Here is a 22898-nt window from a genome sequence, read left to right as displayed (position 1 = left end):
TTCTGTAACCGTTTGTTATAAAATCGATATGGTTAGAAAGAGTTTGTAAAAGTAGAATACAATGATCTACACAAATATGCCTTGAAATTGCGTGGTTTTCTTTTTACCACGTCGACTAACACGGTCGGCCATTTATGGGAGTCAAATTTTTGACTCGCATAAATGGCCGACCGTGTTAGTTCGCGACGTAAAATGAAAACCGTGCAATTTTGAGTGATACTTGTGTGGATCATTATATTCTACTTTTAAAACAGCTTTCTAACCATATGCATCTCATAACAAAACGGTTTCAAACGCTTTTAATAGACCAACTCGTCCGATCTAAGGCAATGTGTTCCTTTAAGTGTGCCCTCAGTTCTCACCTTAAAGTGGCCGTCCGGCCTTTTGATGTAATGTTATTTTTCGGGGGAAAAACAATTCAAAATAATATTTTTGAAAACACACTTGAATTTTTTGTGACAGCTGAATTTTAAAGCCTTTATTAATGACCTTGAAAATAATTTCTCCCTGTATGCATGTACTCAAATATATAAACAGTTTACCAACAGAATTCTTTCCTACCTTTTTCCCATTGCAGAAAAACACCAATACATCCGATTTATCATAGAGAGACATCTTCCTGTAATAATGAAGTAAAGTACATGGTATTGTAAACCACAAGGGAAACTGACTGTGTTTACGTTTACGTTGGTTTACTCAGCAGAATCCACAAGTTTTGACGTAGAGCTGTGTCACCAGATAAAATTTTCTTTACTCATCAAGCGGTAGCCCATATCTTTTTTAATACATTGGTGTAGGTTGATTTGAAAAAGGTATTTGTCAGCAAAAATCATGATTATATTCATAATCATATGGCTGTTTTATAAAGCTATTTGAGTGCCTCCCCAAACTGATGTACACGCCCACCCCCTTCGTGTGCGTCTCTGCACTTTTGAGATTACCAATACCAGAAAAGGAATATTTAAAGTTTACAACACTTTTTGTCTTGATAAGCTTAATTGTTCATCTGTCTTCTTCCTTCAAAAAATTCCACCTTTTTATAAAAGAGTTTAGGAATAGGAAACTCCCGAGTATGTAGCGATGGAGTCGGTGGAATTGATGCATAACATTTTTGTTTTGAGTTTTTTATTTCCTTTATTCAACTCAATAAATATACTCTTCTGCAAATAGCTGATCATTCATTGGCAATCGTCGTTTAAGTTAACGTTGATACTCGGCAGAACCCTTAAAGGCAGTGGACACTATTGGTAATTGTCAAAGACTAGCCTTCACAGTTGGTGTATCTCCACATTTGCATAAAATAACAAACCTGTGAAAATTTGAGCTGAATCGGTCATTGAAGTTGCGAGATAATAATGAAATTTGAAAAAAACACCCTTGGTCATACGAAGTTGTTGTTGTGATATGGGACTACTTTATTCTGCCCATGTATATTGTGCCCAACTGTGTTATCATTCTCCTTATAAAGTGGTATGAAAGAATAAAGACCTTGGTCAGGAGCTAGGAAAGCAACCATCGTATATCGCCTCAATTACTTCCTAGACTCATATCACTTCATGGTGGCAGCGGTGAAAAGATCTATAGCATCACTTGCTTTAGCATTGGCCTCGTTACTCACCGTTACGACAGATATTTCAAGCATTGAAATTTCCGAGAGGAACACTGACCACGGCGGTCCGACTGAGAGACTTGTTGCTGCACGTACGTAAATCAGCCAGCATCGTTGCATGCTGCATGTGTACCACAAACGCTTGTGTACAGTACAGTGGAACGTGACAGTCACCGGCGGTATTTCTCGTCGCCTGTCGGACATAAAACATACCGAAACCCATACCAACGTTGCCAAGACCCGTCCTCTGGATGCATCAGGGACTATCCACCACGGTAGGATTGTGAATTTGCCTTTACATATTGGATTTTTTGTACACTTGGTGTAAAACTAACGAACTACTTTGTTTAGTGTAGTCGTGCAATATCAATAGCACAGGCACACGCACCATCATATCGATTCAGTGTACATGAGAGTAAACTAGTTCCGACAACGCAAATATATGCTCCACGAAGGCAACCCCTACCGAGTCTACAAGATTGATTGACCTTTGACCGTATTCATCCGCATCATTGGGCTAACAAATTGTTTGGTCTAGCCAAATAACATCAGGATATAGTACTCCGCTCCTATGTTGCAGCCGGAACTATTCAGCACCGTTTTTATGAATGGGAAGAGTGAGCAACTGTATTTACGTGACTTGTAGCCCAATACCTGGACAGCTACAACCGACGCAACTACCCATCCACACTAGGATCTACCGACGGCGGAGTGGGCGTATCACAGATCACCAACACCGGAGACTGGAATTTTATGCCATTGAACAGTGACCTTGATTCATTGTAGTATCCTGATTGTCTGCATTCCAGAACTTTTGTTGATTCGTACCAACTGAACTGTACACACGAACTGGACATTTAGTTGACTCTTAGGATTGAAACATTGCCAACATTGTAGAGTCTACTGTACTAATTTCACTGCTATCATAGAATTTTGTGATATTGTACTTCTTTACAATTTTTATGTGTATTTTCCATGGTAACACCCAATCAAACAATGGCCAAATACCCAGAAATGAACTGGGGTGCTACTGATATTTCAGAAGAGTTTGTGCTTTTCCGCCAGCGCATGAACCTTTGTTTACTAGATAATGAGGTAACAGACCCTCGTAGAATTTCTGTGAAATTAAAGATCGCGCTGGGCAATCAAGGGCTCAAAAGGCTAAATGCATCAAGCTTAACCGATGAGGACCAACTTGACCCCCAAAAAATTTGGGCATTGTTTGATGATCAGTTACAGGTTAAAGTTAACTTTCGTGTCCATCGCTTAGAATTACTGCGTTATAGGCAGAAGGATGGGGAAAGTATTGACGGTTTTGTGACCAGGTGTTGTGAGAAAGCGAAACATTGCGATTTTGAGACAGCCGAACTGGACGAACGCATTATTGAGCTTGTCATTGCCTCCACATTTTTTGAAGCTTTTCAGAAAGAGTTGTTAGACAAGCCAAAAGGGTTCAAAATCGAGGAAATCCTAGCCGAGGGCCGCAAATATGAAGCCATGGCCGCTAGCAAACAATGCCTGCAATCGCTCAACGGCAAAAGCGCTTCAGTCGATGCTATGCAGCGATCCCGTAAAGCATGCTCAAACTGCAATCTAACACACCAGCCGCGCAAATGCCCCGCATACAATGACACCTGTAAGGCCTGTGGGGCTAAAGGACATTGGGCCAAGTGCTGCCGTAAGTCAAAGCGTAAGCAACAAAAAGGCAAACCAAATCAGCGGCGCAGCAGCGCTTCGCGAGGCAGATCGCCATCCAGGTCGCGAAGGAAAGGTGCAAGATCCAAGAGTCGAGATGATTTCAGGCCAGTTGACCTCATGCAAGATGACCGTGCTCAACATTACACTGCAACAGCCAATCAAGGTGACGACCAATCCCAAGTTGATTTGCTTTACTCGATCCACATCTCTGATCTTAGCATGACTCCCATACAGCCAAATAAACTCGACGAAGCTTTCAGCATAATAGATGTTGAGTGCCCAAACCTCCGTGATGTGAAACGACTCAAGCTGAAGGTTGACACCGGGGCAAGCGCAAACACACTTCCTTTGCGTACCGTCAGGCAGATGTATGGTGATAACTGGTCACGCCAAACCAGACGTACAAATGTCAGGCTCACTGCCTATAATGGATCGGAGATCAAATGCCTTGGAAGCATTTCCCTCAAGTGCAAGTACAAAGAGTCCGTCTGGAACGATGAGATGTTCTTCGTTGTGGATGTTCCAGGCCCAGCGATAGCAGGTTTACCAACATGCCGTAAACTCCAGATGGTTACCATCCATACCATCTATGTGCCAGAAAGCCAGCCAGCACAACTGAAACGACCACCTGCACCACCCAGCGATACACACCAGGCATGTCGTCCAACCACGCTGGATACGCCAATCAAATCAGTAGAAGATTTAAAAACCCGATACCCTCAGCAGTTCGACGCACTTGGCAATTTTAAGGGGGAAGCCCATTTGTACCTCAAGAATGATGCAAAACCTACCATCGACGCTCCACGCAAGTGTAGTATCCACCTTAAGCCGAAATTACAGGCCGAGCTAGACAAGATGGAGAAAGATGGAGTCATCCGTCCTGTTACATACCACACGGATTGGTGCAGTTCGATTACCACGAGTGTAAAGAAGGATGGATCACTGCGGATCTGCTTAGATCCCAAACGTCTCAACAATAGCCTGAAGCGATGCCCCCACAAGATTCCAACCTTGGAGGAGCTCAATCCCGCGTTTAGTAACGCCAAGTTCTTTTCTAAATTGGATGCGAAGGCGGGCTACTGGTCTGTTCATCTTGACGATGAGTCACAAGACCTCACTACCTTCCGGACACCTTTTGGGAGGTACTGCTTCCGACGTCTTCCCTTCGGGTTAGCGGTCAGCCAAGACATCTTCCAACAGGGAATGGATAGGATCACAGACCAAGTCCCTGGCTGTGTAGGGATTGCAGACGACATCGCCGTCTACGGCCGGACTGAGGAAGAGCATGACGCTAATTTGCTTTGTCTGCTAGAAACAGCGGCACGAGAAGGCCTTGTTTTCAACAGCAAGAAGTGCAACATCAAGGTGGACCACATCAACTTCTTCGGCTCCATATACTCTACTGGAGGTATCTACCCAGACCCAAGTCGAATCGAGGATATATATGCCATTCCTACTCCACAAGATAAGGAAGACCTCCAGAAATTCCTTGGGCTGATGACCTACGTCTCCGCCTACATTCCTAACTTTGCGGACAAGGCTTCACCATTACGAGATTTGCTTCGTAAGAATGTCCCATACCTCTGGCAAGAGGATCACCAAGCTTCGTTTGTCACATTAAAACACTCCATCAGGGCAGGTTCATGCCTACAGTACTACGATCCGTCAGTACCGACCACTCTAGAAGTCGACGCCTCCCAAAAAGGCCTTGGTGCGTGTCTTCTTCAGAAGGGGAAGCCGGTGGCGTTCGCGTCGAAGAGCTTATCCCCGGCACAGGCAAACTACTCTAACATTGAGAGAGAAACCCTTGCACTAGTGTTTGGCATTACCAGATTCCATACTTACCTGTTCGGCAGCGACTTTGTTATCCACACTGATCACAAGCCACTGGTCACGATCTGTGCCAAACCATTGACGAGTGCTCCACCGCGCCTTCAACGGTTGCTCATTAAGATTCAAGGATACAATTTCTCCATCGAATACAAACCAGGACCATCGATGACACTTGCCGATGCACTTAGTAGATTGCCGAATCCAAACAAACGACAGGATGTTCCCCTAGACATCCAGGTTGATGACGTCACTCTCACTGACTGCCCAGTCACACAGGAGATCGACCTCGTTCATTTTGGCAGTGCCAAACAAGAAGTACTGCAAGAAGAGACATCACGTGACCCAATACTGAAGGAACTACGACAAGTCATATATGCAGGTTGGCCAGATTCCATTAAGGAACTCCCTCGAGACTTGCGGCCATATTGGTCATACAGAGACGAGCTGGGAATCTCTTGTGGTGTAGTTTTCAAGGGTCGACAAGTCCTGATACCGGAGAGCATGCGCAACGATATACTCAATCGATTGCACATTGGCCACATGGGAGTTGAGAAAACTCGACGACTTGCTCGCAATTCAGTCTATTGGCCAAAGATCAATGAGGATATAGCGAAACTCGTTGGAGAATGTGAGCCATGTCAAGAAACCCAAACTCGCCAGCAGAAGGAACCTTTGGTACCTCATGACATTCCAACTACTCCCTGGGCGAAGTTGGGAACTGACCTATTCGAGCTGAACGGACAAGACTACCTCATCATTGTGGACTATCATTCAAAGTATCCAGTGGTTCATAAGATGACCTCCACTACAAGCGCAGCGGTTGCACAAGCTACGGCTGCCACGTTCGGACTCCTTGGAGCCCCAGTCGAAATTATCTCCGACAATGGCCCCCAATTCGCTGGTACCGCATATAAGGATATGTGTGCCAAATGGTTAGTCAAGCACACTACTTCATCGCCAAGGTATCCCCGATCTAACGGGCAAGCAGAACGGATGGTCCGGACTGTCAAATCACTTTTGAAAAAGTGCCACAAGACAAATCAGGATGTCCACTCGGCTATGCTCCACCTGAGAGCAACACCCATCGATGCAAGCTTACCTGCACCAGCAGAGATCATGTTTGGTCGACCAGTACGTACAACCCTGCCAAGCAACAATCCATATGATGCCATGCAGAAACACGCAGAAAACCATGAACACCTACAGGACAGGAGAGACAAGATGAAAAACGACCACGACAAGCATGCCGGTCCAAGTCTCCCGCCACTGTATGTTGGCCAGAAGGTCAGGGTCCTAGACACCCCTAGCAAGACATGGTTTCCAGGAGAAGTCACCATGGTATGCAAGGAACCACGGTCGTATGAGGTCATGACGCCAAATGGAAACAAACTTCGTCGCAACAGATCGCACCTGCGCGAAATGCCAGGCCTAACTGCGTCTAAGCTAAGCGCAAGCGCCAACTTCATGCAGCCTACGCGTATTCAGTTTGACAAAACCCCTAAGCGCGTTAGATTTGCTGACCAACCAGACCAACCAGATACTGGAGGCAAGTACAAGACTTCGCAAGAGCGTATGCCAAACTTGCAAAAAGCAACCTCAACACGTGGTAACAAATGGTCTCAGACAGCTACTAATGTATCCCCTTCACAGTCTGCTACTAAGACCAGATCAGGGCGGCTCAGCCGCAAACCAGCCAGATACACACACGACTAAAGTTGTTTTGAATCTCTAAAGTTGTTTTGAATCTCAAAAGTTGTTATGAGTTGAAGTTCAAAGTGACACCATCGGTGTGTCCGAGTTGTTTACTGTTAAATTCCTAGTTCTGAAGTTAAACATCACTCATTAGAAAACAATTCTGAAAGCGACAACTTTCCACCATATTCTATAATTTTTATTTCAGATTGCAACTGGATGTTCAAACACCTTATCTATCCAACCATTTTCAATGTACCCACTTCATTATTATATACCCTAGTTGTCTCCCCACAAACTAATTTGTGTGCCCGAATTATTTTCTTTCAAAAGAGGGGGGATGTTGTGATATGGGACTACTTTATTCTGCCCATGTATATTGTGCCCAACTGTGTTATCATTCTCCTTATAAAGTGGTATGAAAGAATAAAGACCTTGGTCAGGAGCTAGGAAAGCAACCATCGTATATCGCCTCAATTACTTCCTAGACTCATATCACTTCAGTTGTGTGCGCTTACATGGTTGATTTCAAGACCTCAAGTTCTAAATCTGAGGTCTCGAAATCAAATTCGTGGAAAATTACTTCTTTCTCTAAAAGGCACTTCAGAGGGAGCCGTTTCTCACAATGTTTTATACCATCAACCTCTCCCCAATACTCGTTACCAAGTAAGGTTTTATGGCAATAATTATTTTGAGTAATTCCCAACCACTGCCTTTAAGTCAGGACGTATATAGGCCAAGGGTGCTTGATTGTTGATGCAGTGCAGATCGGACACAAAAGTGCTCACAGAGAAACAAAACTGAAGAAACTGAAGGTGATCTGAGGTGATGAAGACAAAACAACTGGAACTCAACTAGTGCTAGACAAAGTGCAAGTAAAAACTGGGCTGCTGCATAGACTTGATGCAACTCCTCCCCTAAAGGATCGTAGCGTCATAAGTTATCGACCCTCATATGTTTTCGGTCCCAAACTTTGATTCCCGTTTACCGCGAAATTGTGCAAGCTGCACCGGTGACAGAAGCTATGCAGTTTACTCACGGTCTGTATTTTCATCAGGCTTAATCATGCTGAGAACAAAGTTTCCTGTCGTTGGTTATGCTCAAACATTTATAAAATGATTGATTTTTGGTACTAATCACTAGTGCATTATTATGCCAACATTCAAGTGAGTCAAAGAAACATCCAACCTCGAAAGTTCAAAACAAAATTACTATCTGCTAGATTGAGTTTCATTCTGCTTTAGTCACTAGATGGATCACGTGAGGTGGTTACTATTTGGGATTCTATGGTGCGCAAATGTGGGGAAAATATTAAAATATTTTAAGTGAAAATGACAACAATTTTTTATATTTATTTACTGCATAACTGTTTTAAATTCCGATAAGCGTAATAAATATTAAGTCTACATTTAAGAGAAAATATCATAGATTGGTTTCTTATCTCCTGAAACCAAACATTACTGGTCTGAAATGGGGGAACGGATTGTTATGGAGTGTGAGTGCATCAGGGAGGGGGGGGGGGGTGTTTTACTTTCATGCCTTATGATATCTCTGGATTCTAATATAGTAGCCATAATGCCTTAGGACAAAAATGTAATTAAATTTGTTAAGTACTAATTGAATAATATTTTTGATTTACTTTGCACGCCATACTAGCTTCTGAATATTCAATAAAATACCAAGCAATGAAAGGTGTGAAAACATATGACGTTGCTCCAATGTCGTGCATGCACAAGCACTGTTAATGGCGGACTGTCTCTCGCAACGTAAAACCAAAACTTTAAAAATTTCAACACACCATGAAGTGAAAGTGTTAGTGTTAAAAAATTGGATAGATGATTTGAAAAAAAAATATTTAGTTTTTGATTGTGAACAATTTTCCTGTTATCCTCCTACTGAAAACACATGACACCAGGAGACTCCAGGGTTGGGGCGGCCAACACCACAACTGGGAGCGAGTTCCAGAGTTTAACTGTACTTGGAAAGTAGGAACTACATAGCTGAGTGCGGCTAGTGATGATCTGAGTAAAAATGATACACACAACACTGTGTGTGTAAAACCCCATCTGTAGTGTAGTGTGCATTTATTATTTATAGGGCCTATAACACACAACCTACCTTGCTTGTAAACCTTCTTGTGCTTGTGGGATCGGGTTCGTCCGTTTGCAATTGCTGTATGTAGGGTCCTGCTAGCTACTGATACTGTTTTCTACTTTGTATACTATTTCTACTTCTGTGTTTGCTTTGATCGGTCCATGATCGGTCTGAGCTCCATCATGCTTTGATCATCCTTACTCTATGTAGCTCATCAAAACACAATCTAGCTCTCTTGTCCACGGTGGTGTGGTATGCGGCCGGACGTCGTGTGTGTAGGGACCGTTTAGAGTCGGGTGGTTAGCCTTGAGTCAAGGCGCTTCGCTGCATCGCCACTCTCGCTTGTCATTTTTCTTGAGTGGCATTAGGGGTCGTGAGTGACATCTTGGTGCCGCGTGCGCCTTTGCTAAAGGCTACGTTCACGTCGACCACACGGTTGTGGTTTTTCCGAACGAACGTCAAAACCAATTTGAGTTTTTGAGTATGGTCTTTGAGTAGTGTGATCAACTTGAGTGTGATCCCTTTGCAGCACAAATTAATCTATTTGGCTAAACTGGGTACTCGACAATTTTGTCCCCTCCCCTTGATGAAACCAATGACGGGACGCGCTCACGGGACACGGGGTTGGGACACAGGGGAGATTTCTACCTCCATGATCTTACACAGTGCAGTACTTGAGCTTATGATAAAGGTGGTCAAGAAAAGGAACACGGGGAACATTATATTGCCCCCTTCCAAAATGGGGGAGGGGGTGCAAATCTGTCAACGATGGAGCATTCGCGTGACGTCGTGCCGGTGTGGGCCCGCCTAAGGGCCCGGGAGTAATTTGCATTTTAGATGTTTTGTGGTGCAATCTTGGGCCAATTGTGTCCACCACCCATCTTCCATAAGTTAATTGTGTTATCCTTTGCCCCAGCAGGATAACTGCCCATGGCGGAACACAAGGTTTGGCCTTTTTGCTCTTTGGCTTCATGGTGGTTAAAAAGATGAGGGGGGGGGGGGGATTTGATATTGTGTCCCCCCACCCTCCAAAAAAATGTTTTCCCCCTGCCCCCTTTTTAATCAGGAAATAAACTTTCTACAGTTTTTATATAATCTTCCTTTTTTAGACGTGGACCATCACATAAGAGCTAATCAATTTTATGACGTGAACCCGACCAAAATAGTATCTTTGACCCAACTCGGATCTTTTCCATTTCATCAGGGGCAAGCTGTTTTCTGAAAGTTGGGGGTCAACATTAAACAACTGTTAATTAATTTGACTTTAAATGTATCAATTACATATTTATTTTTTTACTTTTTACAAAAATACCTTTATTTCTACTACCCGTTTGTGGGCGCAGTTAGTAACTGCTAGGAAGATGCTAGTTACATTTCTAGCATCTTGATGATTTTTGTAAAACTGAACAGTGAACTGAAAAACATGCAGAAGATGTAGATATAAGGCGTTTGATAACAGTATTTCCACAATTTCAGCATCAAAAATTATTACCTTTTGTAGCAAAACAGTGTAAAACAGTGTAATTTTTAGCTCCTTCTCGAGTGAAAGATTAGGCGGTACAATCCAAACTTGCACCTTTTTGACCATCCCGAATCAACCATCCAGCGCCCCCCCCCCCCCCCCCCATCCCACCAGAAAGAAAAGTTTAGGGGGTGGGCAAACATAAAACCATGGCGGAACCAAACCAAACCAAACCAAACCAAACCAAACCAAACAAAACCAAACCAAACAAAACCAAACCAAACAAAACCACATAAGCCACAATTAAATGGAAGATGGAACGATTTTTGTTCTCTTAAATTTAGTGCTGTTTGTACCCCATCCCCACAATCTCTGAGCTCAAACATGAAAACCGCAATTATGGGGAATCCTAAAAAAAAGTCTATAAGAGCGCCCTCTTGTTGGCGTTTCCTCCCTATAATTTCAGCTTAGACAATGCGCCTATCCTCGAAACAAAACTTCTTTCTATTGGTCTACTCACAGGTTATTGGTGGAAACCTTAAAGGCAAGTAAACCAATCAACAGCACGCTCGTAGAGCACTTTGGTTTATCAAAAGTTGCTCACATAAGGTGCGCAGAATGGCCAATATCCAAAAGCAGTTGTCAATCGACGAATGGCCATGGACGACAGCCCGAGTCGGGAGACGAGCTAAGATCTTTCGTGAGTATTTTTACCGGCAAACAATACACCTAAATAACTTGTCGAAGAAGGTTAGTTGATTACTGACATAAAAAATACCCTCTTCTCAACAATTATGTAATCTTTCTGGACGAAATCAGTCTTCATAAAACGCTTCCATTATGAGTGGGGCAGCGGCGTACAAGTCGAGTTACGATGGCAAAATCGCCGGTATGTACGATCTGGAAGAGACCCTTGGCCGCGGTCACTTCGCCATCGTCAAGCTCGCTCGGCATGTATTCACCGGCCAGAAAGTCGCTGTCAAAGTCATCGACAAGAACAAATTAGATGACATCTCAAGGGCCCATCTCTTCCAGGAAGTTCGGTGTATGAAACTTGTCCAGCATCCAAATGTTGTCCGTCTCTACGAAGTGATTGACACCCAAACAAAACTGTACCTTATTCTTGAGCTTGGAGACGGTGGGGACATGTATGACTACATTATGCAGCATGAAAATGGGCTCACTGAAGACCTTGCTCGTGATTATTTTTCCCAGATTGTTAGTGCAATTTCTTACTGCCATAAGTTACACGTCGTTCACCGCGACTTGAAACCGGAGAATGTCATATTTTTCAAAAAGCTGGGAATCGTTAAACTGACGGACTTTGGGTTCAGTAATCTGTACAGACCAGGTGAGAAGTTGGAGACGTCGTGTGGAAGTCTTGCGTATTCAGCACCCGAGATTCTTCTTGGAGATTCATATGATGCACCGGCAGTAGGTGAGTATAGGAACTAACTAACTAAGGCACGGGTTTGTAACACCCCTCTCACAGAATGGTTTAGTCCGACTCGGCCGCGGCTCGGGAGTTTGTCAATCTACATGTAGTAGGCTGCATAATGAGGAGGCAAAAGACGTGCGATGCGGCAGAAAAACAACAATGAGTATCGAGCAGAAAATTGTATTTTTTGGACGATGTTTTTAAATTTCACTCAACAAAAAGGAAATGCAAGCATTATGAATGTATATTGAGTAGGTTGGGGAAAGCTTTAGGTGTACAGTACACACGAAACTTCAGTTCTGGCTTGCTAACAGTCGTAAAACTTTCACCCATCAACGCTGATTTGAAAAACGTATAGCGTTAAAAAGGCCCTAAATATGAGACCCCTATAAGGCTCACAGGGGAGCCTTATAGTTTCTAGAAGTAGAAACACTAAACATTCAGTAAACACAACCAGACAACCTGTTGGCGACACACTCTCTACACTGTTGATCACTAACCATAGTTGTGATAATTATAACCATCCATCCATTCTCTCACAGTTGGGAGGAGGGTACGATTCTCGCGAGTATATGACCAAGCGTTAGAGGCTAGTTGCGATAACATCATAACCCTCCTCCTTTTCGCCTGTTGGGAGGAGGGTTACGAAAATCTCAACTAAGACTGAGCATGCTTGTTCTTTGGTCATTGGTTTTAAAAGCGGTTTTTGTTTTGTTCGGTTCAATGGCAGTGATGATGCAGCTGTTTTGACAAAACCACTAGTTGTTGGCTCATTAAAACTATTAAATAATGTGAAAGGAATTCTTAGTCTTTAAAAAAATTAAAAAACCTTGTGAAGCAGACCAATTAGAATTAGATGCAATCATACTGTACGTAAATAATGACTATAAAATCAAGGTTGGCGTTGCACATCGTGATGATTTTTTAGAACATGATCTGTTTGAACTGTTTTTTTGTCACCGACTCCTTTTCATGTAGATCTTTAAATTGTTTCAGTCATGGTCACCTAGCAAAACACTCCCTTGCACTTGGGACTGGGTTAGGTTAGAGATACTCCTAGAAAGTGAGTGAGGTTCAGTTGGCTATCATCTCCACAGCGTACCATTGATACAAATGGAAGCAGCGGTAGCAGCCATACTTTTTACCGAAAGGCAAGGATTCTGAATAACAATCAGAATTGATCGATTTTTGCATTTTTAATTTTCTGGACCTGCACAAGGCTCAATGAGAGTACTAAGAACATACAGTAGAACCTTATTTTGATGAGATAAATCTTGCTTAAAAAAACCTGTAGGCATGCAAACATGAAGGGAAACCAAGTTTTTAATAGAAATTTGTGCACCGTAATCATGAGGTCGCAGCAGGGAGACGATAGCAGAATTAGGTTCATGGTCATGTATTCGTAGTAAGTGGGAGGTACATGTAGCTGCCATGTACATGTTTTTTATCTACATGTACATTATTGTAATCTTCATCAATGTTCTTACATTAATTTGAAAGATCAATAATTGGTAAATTGCAATCTGTGACCTTAAAAAGTGGAGGTCAGATATAAATGGCAAATTGTCTGTCAATCATTGCTCACTAGCTAGCCTGCACCGATTACACGAAACGCTAGGATTAATCCTATCTCGAGTTAGGACGAATAACCCATCCTTACTTGGGATGGGTTCAATGCGTCCTTCGTCTATGGATACATAACTGAACTCGTCCTAAGTCCTAAGATTAATCCTAAGTTAGGAATAGTTTGTTGAAAATCGACGGCTGAAGGCATAGAGTTAGTATGGAATATCCAGATGTAATGTGCATGCTGTATGGTTACAAATTTCTTTGACATATCTTTTATGCACATAGACCTTGTCATAACACAAATACTTTGTATGTGCGTGCATTAGGCGTAGAATGAGGTGCATGCTGGTCTAATGATTGCTATAGCTAGATAAATACGCACCTCATTTAACAGTTTTCGCTTGCGCACTTCATGCGAGTAGGGCGCCCTCAGCTACGTGCGCATCCATGTGCTTTAAATTTATTATTGGTTTACCTCTAGGAAGCCAGCATGATGATTTCAATGCAATAAGGTCCTCCTCAAAGTTTAAACAATGGAAATTTCAGTTGATGTGTATTTTGGTCATCAGTGTAAAAATAGTTATTGGACTGCTTGTGAAATATTGCCCTGATCTTGGTTGCTCATCCTATTGTAATCATATTATACACAGTTTAATATAAAGATCGGTGATAATGAAAAACAGTATGACATGTATTTTATCTGTATGACCCCCTCTTTGACAAAAATGTTTTTTAAACAAATTAAACAATCGGCATTATACACAAACAGTTTTTTAATTTTTTTATTCAGAGACCCGCCTACTCAACCTTTCACCCAGAGCACAAAATTAAGATAAAAAACACACAAAAAACTACACCATGCGGGAGGTCAGTCGTGCAAATTTCCGCAAGAACTTGACTCACTAATTTTTCCCACATACTGTAACAATGACACATTTTCAGCGCTTATTTAAAGTTTTACAACTCTTCAGAAGAAAGGAAGTTTTTAGCCAGTAGACTGCACTTTACACGAATTTACCAAGCAATAATGGGGGAAACACACTCGACCATCAAACATATTTTGTTTTCTGTTGTGAGGTTAGTGACCCAAATACTAATCTCAGTGACCTTAAAGCAAGTGGTCAAAGGTCAAGCCTTGTGACGTCATCCCCGACAATGTAATCTGTAATTTGGGAATCGTGCTAGTTGATCATTGTACATATTATTGCAGGCCTCATAACAAACCACTGCACACGCATAAATTGTTGTTAAAATGTTCTTTTAAAAGTTTCAATACAAACTTCAGTTTTCCTCAATGAGGAACCTCATAGAAGTGCCCCTTATCAGAGGGAAAATTGCCTTGCCCCTTTACTAGAGAAAACTTACTGGGCCACTTCAAGTCCTGTTAGTGTTCTACAGTAAAGGCTAAACTACAGTACTAGAAGTGCCCCCTAACATCTATGAAAATTTGTGTGCCCCTTATCAAAGGGAAAATTGCTGTCCCCCTTCAAGGCAATGCATAGTATTACCGTACTAGAAGTGCCCCTCGACAGAGGAAAAATTACTGTGCCCCTTACCAGAGTAAAAAAAAGCTGTCCCCCCTTCATGAACAAAATTCAAGGCCTGTACATTTGCTGTATGTCAGTGAAACAGTTTCCCTTGTACAGCATAGCAAAATGGTACATAAATAAAAAGTAAAAAACAAGATTTATTTTTCAATATCAGCGTTCAGTGTGCACAAAATAAGGTCTAAACATCTTGCTACACTGTATGCAAAACTGTCTGACAAAATCGTTCCTTGCGTGTACATTTACCGCCTTCCTTTAAACCGGTTTCTTGTCGGGTAGCCAGGGCGTTTGAGCATGAGTCATGCTTGAGGTCTTACTGAGAATGCCAGACAGAGATCATTGCATAAACATAGTGTGTTACTATCGACAGGTGAAGCTCCAATAATCTAATCCGGAAGTCTTATAAAAAATATAAAAAAACACTAATTAGATGAAAGGTGCTTCAAAATTTACCCAATGTATTTAATGAATATATTTAAATGAATGTGTTCCGTGTTTCATCAGCCAGGTGAAAACGAAGACATTTAAATCATTTCCTAAAATAAGACGCAAGGAAAAAAGGTGCACTTTTATTGTTGGTGACTAAGACTAATGTATGTGCATAGTTAGTTTGTCAGAATGCTTTAGGCCTCTTGCATGAGAATGTTTATAAATAGAACATTTACGTCAATGGCAAAAAATAAATTGATGCACATTAGTTGCGTTGCAGGCCTGGAATTTCATTCTTTAAAAGAGCAAAGCCAATTTCATTTTGCAAAGGGCACTTCCATTACAAATATTTAATGTCTCTATGGGAAAGTGTCACAGGGGCACCAAGTTCAAGACCAAGGCAACAAAGGCCATGTCCTTTGCTGTGGCTCATGGCCTCCATAGTTTCCATGTGATTCAGGTTTGTCAAAACAATTTCAGAAGATGACTGCAAGAGGTGCAAAATTTGATATTAGGTTTGACAATTGAATAATTTGTATCAATAGCAATCTGTATGGAAATTGAAATCATTGTAATTCTCATATCACACAGTAGACACCTGTGGCAATATTATTGTCAAAGACCAGGGGTCCATTTCACAAAGATTTTTACCTTTTGGCAATATTATTGTCAAATACCAGGGGTCAGTTTCACAAAGAGTTAGGACTAGTCCTAACTTAGGTAAGGACTAGTCCTAGGAGATATACAAATTGCATGGATAGTCCCAAGTTAGGACGAGTAACTGGTCTTAACTCGAGATAAGACTAGTCCTACATGTAACTCTTTGTGAAATCCACCCCAGTATTCTCACTTGGTGATCCAAACCATACTTGTATGCATATATTATAAGATAACAAATCTGTGAACATTTTGACTCAATTGGTCATCCAAGTTGCAAGAGAATAATGTAAGAAAAAAAAACACCCTTGGTGCTTTCATATAACATAAAAAGGGCTTCAATCCTTTTAATATTTTAGTGAACAAAATAATGCCTCTTTATTAAACCTAGGTTACTTCAGAGGAAGCTGTTTCTCACAATGTTTAACATTATGTACATGTATTTGACAGATCTCCATTGCTTGTTACCACTTGTAAGTTGTTATGCTAATGGTTATTTTGAGTAATTACCAATTGTGTCCAATGCCTTTAAGTTTGAATGAGTGGAACAACAAGATGTCTGTCAGGCTGCTGTATGATGTCTAAATAAAACAATAACATCAATTCAACAACCTTATGTTTATTCATGAGCATCACCTTGTATTGACAGGCAGAGTTCATGTACTTGGTTTATGTACTCTATGAAAATGTTATAATTATATACAAAGTGACACAAAGCCAAGTTAATGTACAATGTATTACATTAATATTTTGTTACAACCCTTCTGATGCAGCTGTTTTTATGTATTGATGTATTGTGTACTGTACAATGTACATAATTATTTCATGTATATTTTACTGTACACGTACATCACATTGAGTAAGACGTACTTGTCAGCTGATCATTGTGTACATACATAGGTACACCTGTACACTGTATGGTTCATCTAAGGTTCATCTATGGTTCATCTATGGTTCATCACACTTTACTAGCCTTGTGTATCTGACATGTCAAATAACAAAAAATACCAGTTGATAGTCCGGATTTTTCAAAAAAGAGGAGGATGAGGGTCTTACTATTTACTATTTTTTTTTTCAAGATGGCTGCTAAGTATTTCAAATCAAACAGGCCACCAGTTCTTCAGTTTTAATCAAACTTATTTATACATATTAGTTGCATGAGGACCTGTGTTAACACTAACACTAACAGTGTCGGATAACAATTTTATTTTTATTTATTTTTTAAAAACTTTTGTTACTACAAAAATAAAAAAAATAGTAAAGAGTAAAACAAAGTATGCGGCCCCCAAAAAAAGAACGCGGGCGGGGACGATCAACTGTTTTATTTATTTATTTGGCCTAAATGTATTCTAAACATTATCCCAAGTTGTTGCCATTGACAGCTCAACAAGGTGGGCAATGTAAACATAAACCAATAATTCTTCATGTACTACAGTACACAAATTTGAACAAAGCACTTTACAAACAAATCATTTGAAGAGTACATGTAGTAGTTTTTTTTAGCATCATATTTGTATAGTGTCTTCATTTGACATGTTTGTAATGTGTAGTTTATTGATGGAAGTTTTTCCAACCTTATGGAGTTTTACGTTGGGGAGATTTTGTTTCGTCCATTACTTTAGTCTAATGTAGTTTATGACCATAAAAATGACATATGTTGTTAAAAATGTAATACTAATTAACAACATATATAAAATTAAAAAATAAAGTCAACATAATAACGAAGAAAAACCGATAATTAAACTTGACCTCAGGTCAGGTTAGTTGTAAAAAATTAAGAATTGTGCCCATCTCCGATCAAGAAACTTACACAGACGCTTGTTTTGGCCGCACGGGGTGGAAAGCCTTTTCATTGGTCGCTTGGGCGTCGGCTTCCTCTTTAAAATGCGTCACGCGTTTATCTAACGCCCTTGCGAACATCGTGCGTCCGCGTATAAACCAGCTTTTAGTAGTTTCACATTCGGGCGTAGATTTACAAAAGGGGTTTCAAAACATTTAAAATCAAACAAACATCCTTTTCCCAGAGTTTTACTTGTGTCCATACATAGACTTTAACCGATAATTGTGTATTTTGTTTAAAAAGATAAAACTTATTTAAGCTGCTCAAATGTGTATTTTTGTTGTTCAGATTCGGCATTAAGAATAAATTAAAGCAAAGATTTGATTCACAAAAAAATAAAGTTCTTCAGTTGTCGTGTTTTCTCGCTCCGGTGCGCGCGAGACTTGCACAGTCTATTACAGTGAAGATTGTGAGAATGAGCAATGGCAATGATTTGGTACTAAATGTACATACAATGTAGAGCTGAAATACACATTGTATGGATGAAGAAGGTTTTTTTATGTAGTTACATGTAGTGGGCTGCACAGCACTTCAATAAAATGTCTGATTTTGTTATATATTTTTTTCAATTACATGGGTTGGATGTATGCAAATACAGTGACAGAGGATGGGAACTTATTTATTCTTCCTAAAGCAAAGATAAACTTGCATTTTATAACAACTGGTTACAAACGCTTTTTGTACACCAACTCGTCCGATCCAAGGCAACGTGTTCCTTTAACGCACTGTCATATTTTTGTTGTTTGCGTGCATGCCAACTTTAAAAATAGACCGTCAATGATGAACAATGGCTGTCTGTGTCATTGCTTCCTGCTGTTCTGTATTTCCATCAAAGAAAATGATGGAATCACTGTTGATTTAAATATACTCTCTTTATTAATCACAGACTTGTTTTTAATCATAGTGCCAGAGTTGTTTCTTGGAAGCAGTAAATTACAGCTGTACACATATTACATGTATGTGACATTTTATTAACAGCTACTACGTCCAATTACATTTTCTGGCCTGCACGTCTGTACTGAATGCCTGTGTTTTTTTCAACACTTCAAAAATAGAATGTACTATTTTTACACGTGTTTTTTTTATACACTGTACTCACTGGAATTCACTTGGGTAGCGGACACAAATTGAAGTATGGTCAAGGATTGTTGCGTGGAATCTGGCACGCAACCAAGATGAAGCTATTTATTTTTGATTGATAAATCAATTTTCAAGGCTACCCGGTAAATATGCTATAGATCTGTAGTACAGTTTAGATTTGTTTTCTCAGTACAGATTCTCAGGCCTGATACTTCACGGAGGCAACGGAGGCAATTGCCTCCGTTGCCCCTTGTCATTGCCTTGGTGCCCTTGGAATGCTACAGTAGAAATTTACAATTTCCTCATAGGGTGCCCTTTTCCAGAGAGAAATTGCCTTGGTGCCCTTGCCCTTTCAAAAACGAAGCATACAGCCCTGGATTCTGTACTGAGAAAACAAATCTAAACTTGTAAAATTGTGCGCATTTTTAAAAGTACTGTATACATTTTCGCATGGTAACGAATGTTGTGATGAATAAGTCTGTCCATTTGATGGATACGTATGGGCTAAGTACATGTAACTCATATTCAAACATGTAGACCTCATCGCAAATACTCACCCCGTTATTCGTGGAATGAGGTGCATGCTGGTCTAGCTAGAGATCAAGTCTAATCCCTAGCTAGACCAGCATGCATCTCATTTAACAATTAGCGCTTGTATGTCTATGATGGGCCCTCTGTTGAAACTTGCTGCCCTGTGTTGGGGCAAGACTCACGTTTCAATGAGAAAGTCCCTCTTAGTGTGTGTTTTCCATAAACGGTTGAATTTTTTGTTGGATGGGTTTGAAGTGTACATCATACATGTACCTTCTAGGTAATGCAGGTCTTACCAAACCATACAGTATGTTTACTTTTGGGTGTATATGCTAAATTAGTTATAAATGGTCAACATACTGTTTGTTTTAGTCAAGTTTAAATTAATTACAATGTGTGTACGTGGATGGTGTACACTGTGTGTTCTACATGTACGTTTTGAATGTAACTCAATTTAGAGGAAATTACAACATCACCGACACTCAAAACATATTTTCGCGACTTAAACCAAAATGTTGTTATCAGAATACTGCTGTGGATCACCGGAATGCCCCTGTGTCGGTTATTGAACAAACAACAAGTCCGCTTGCTTGTTTTTCCCAGAGATGACGCTAGAGTTTCACAAGCCCTCGCCCCGGGGCCTCAATCTCGTGCCCATCCGCACCACAGCTAGATTTAGTACACCACAATATCTTACCATCCCGTACATCTCTCATCCGTCTAGCATAAACACACACACTACATGCTGGAGCACCCTAGCCGAATGACGTCAATACTAGCCTTTTATGAACCACAAAACTCGAGGCAGTGACAAGAAGAACAAGTCCCTGATGGTTTACCATGAGAGATTAAATCAATTTAAAAATCTAGGGACGCTTTTTTTTGCTTGCTTTTTTTCGTCTTTCCTTTAGGAAGAATATGGAGGGGGGGGGGATGGCTCAGTTCTCTACGTTAACCTTCTATGATTGTATAAGTAAGGTTTGCAGATTTGTCTAAAGTATATTTAGAAACACACTTAATGGAAATTTTAGTGGCTGTGGTACTATCTAACACACACACTGTGCCATGGAATTTTTGTTTTGAAATGCAGGGACACTTGAAAGGGGTAAGATGTTAAACATGAACTCTTTCCTTTTTAGGAAGAGTAGGAATTGGGGGGGGGGGGGCTCAGATCTCTACACATTTACCTTTCTGTGATTTTATTTTATAAGTAAGGTTTGCAGATTTGTCTGAAGTAATGTAGAAACACACTTGATGGAAATTCTAATGGCTGTGGCACTATCTACGCACAGTGTGCAATGGAATTGTGTTTTAATAGCACTGGACACGTTTGGTACTTGTGAAAGACCAGCATTCTCACTTGGTGTATCTAAACATACATGTATGCGAAAAATAAAAAACTTGTGAAAATGTTGGCTCAATTGGTCATCGAGTTTGCAACTGAATCATCATTTTAAAAAACTTGTTGCAGTACTTTGTGTGCTTTTAGATGCATTAAAAAAAGCTTCAGCTGAAGAAATTACCTCTTTTTCAAAAATAACGTTGCTTCAGAAGGAGCCGTTTCACACAATGTTTTGTACTATCAACAGCTTTTCATTGCCCTTGACCAAGGATGTTTTTATGCTAACAATTATTTTGAGTAATTACCTATTGTGTAGAGTGCCTTTAAAGCGTTGGGGGAGATACATATAAACATGGTGTCACGGCATGAGTAGTGTGTAATGCCGTCTCCGTGCTGCGTTAATGGGTTTTGCTTGGGACGACTCTCATCACTCTGGGTGGGCAGACAGTCAGTCCCGGAAAATTAATAACTGCTTTAGGTACAAAGTCATTGGAATTTCATCATGGGTTTTATAGGCCAGGTAAAAAAAAATACAAGTTGATCGTCTTGGTTTTTCCCCAAAAGAGGAGGACGCGGGCCTTTTTATTTTGTGTGTTTTATTTCTTTCAAAGGTGGCCGTTAAGCAATTTAATTCAAACTGGCAACCAATTCTTCAGTTTAAAGTCACCACTTACTTTATTAAAGGGTATTATGTACTTTTTCCTAACAAAAAACACAATGTCCACAGATATACATTAAACTTACACAGTTTGAAGATTATGATAGTAGAAAGCTTCCATTGAAATTTTACTTACTGAGGTGCTGTAATTTTTGAGAAATTAGTAAAAGTAATAATTTTCGTCTCCGTTTTAGTTATGCTATGGTTTTGGTATAATATCATACCTGGTTAAGGGGATTTTACATGCTAAAATAATGAGACCAAAACTATTTTGTGACTTGTTTTACTCATTTCTCAAAAACTACACAACCTTAGTTAGTAATATTTGAAGGGAAGCTTTCCACTATCATTATCTTCAAACCCTGTAAGTTTAATGTAAATCTGTGGACATTTTGAAAAAGCACCCGAATCCTTTAAGTTACAAGTTCCTTAAAGATTAGTAAGTTGAATGAGAAATACATAGAAAATTTGTCTTAAAAAAAAGAAAAGCAAAAAAAAGGATGAGGCCTTAAAAAAAGGATGAGGGAGAGGATACAACGGATATTTTTTTTACTTGGCCTAAGGCTGCAGACAAAAATAGACACTGTGTTCGCACGGTTAGGAACGTGTACTGCGTGTAGCCATCTCTTGTTCTGTGTTAACTTTTTTCTAAAGCGGTGATTTATTTACCTTTGGCATTGGCGATAAAGGGCAAAGGGGGACTAATCATCTAAGGATTTGACTCAACAAATAACTGGGTGAACAACGGCACACACTGAAACGCTTTTATTATCAGTATTTGACAGCAAATTCAATGCCATTTGAAATTCAATGCCATTTAATAATACCCTAATTTAAGTAAGCCAACACTCACAAGTTGCATTGGTAATTATTTAGTGTATAAAATAAAGTGTGATTGATTTAAAGGCAGTGGACACTATTGGTAATAACTCAAAATAATTATTAGCATAAAACCTTACTTTATAACGAGTAATGGGGAGAGGTTGATAGTATAAAACATTCTGAGAAACGGCTCCCTCTGAAGTGACATAGTTTTCGAGAAAGAAGTAACTTTCCACGAATTTGATTAAGAGACCTCAGATTTAGAATTGAGGTCTCAAAATCAACCATCTAAAAGTACACAACATGTGACAATGGTGTTTTTTCATTCATTATTATCTCGCAACTTTGACGACCATTTGAGCTCAAATTTTCACAGGTTTTGTTATTTTATGCATTGTTGAGATACACTAAGTGAGAAGACTAATCTTTGAAAATTACCAATAGTGTCCAGGGGTGGATTTCACAAAGGTAGTCCTAACTTACATGTAGGACTAGTCCTAGGCAATGCTAAGAGATAGGACCAGTCCTAAGTTAGGATGAGTTACTGGTTCTAACTTAGGACCAGTCCTATCTCTTAGCATTGCTTAGGACTAGTCC

General features: G+C 40.3%; 2 protein-coding genes across 2 annotated transcripts in view; one reads left to right on the top strand and one right to left on the bottom strand.

The window, feature by feature from the left end:
* The window catches only part of LOC139934842 (xanthine dehydrogenase/oxidase-like), a 50958-nt gene extending 41807 nt beyond the window's left edge, over nucleotides 1-9151 (bottom strand). Inside the window, exons 1-2 of the mRNA XM_071929250.1 lie at nucleotides 8951-9151; nucleotides 562-619 (exon numbers count right to left, since the gene is read on the bottom strand). Of these exons, the coding sequence (XP_071785351.1) occupies nucleotides 562-615 (54 nt within the window). The 5' untranslated portion in view covers nucleotides 616-619; nucleotides 8951-9151. The remainder of the gene's footprint in view (nucleotides 1-561; nucleotides 620-8950) is intronic.
* Nucleotides 9152-11048: 1897 nt separating this feature from the next.
* Nucleotides 11049-22898, top strand: part of LOC139935209 (uncharacterized) — a 39823-nt gene continuing 27973 nt past the window's right edge. The window contains exon 1 of the mRNA XM_071929696.1: nucleotides 11049-11826. Within this exon, the coding sequence (XP_071785797.1) occupies nucleotides 11229-11826 (598 nt within the window). The 5' untranslated portion in view covers nucleotides 11049-11228. The remainder of the gene's footprint in view (nucleotides 11827-22898) is intronic.

This window comes from Asterias amurensis, chromosome 3 (assembly GCF_032118995.1).
Source record: "Asterias amurensis chromosome 3, ASM3211899v1".
Taxonomy (NCBI): Eukaryota; Metazoa; Echinodermata; class Asteroidea; order Forcipulatida; family Asteriidae; genus Asterias; species Asterias amurensis.
Note: the sequence above shows the minus strand (reverse complement) of the source record. Positions and strands in the feature narration are given on the sequence as shown.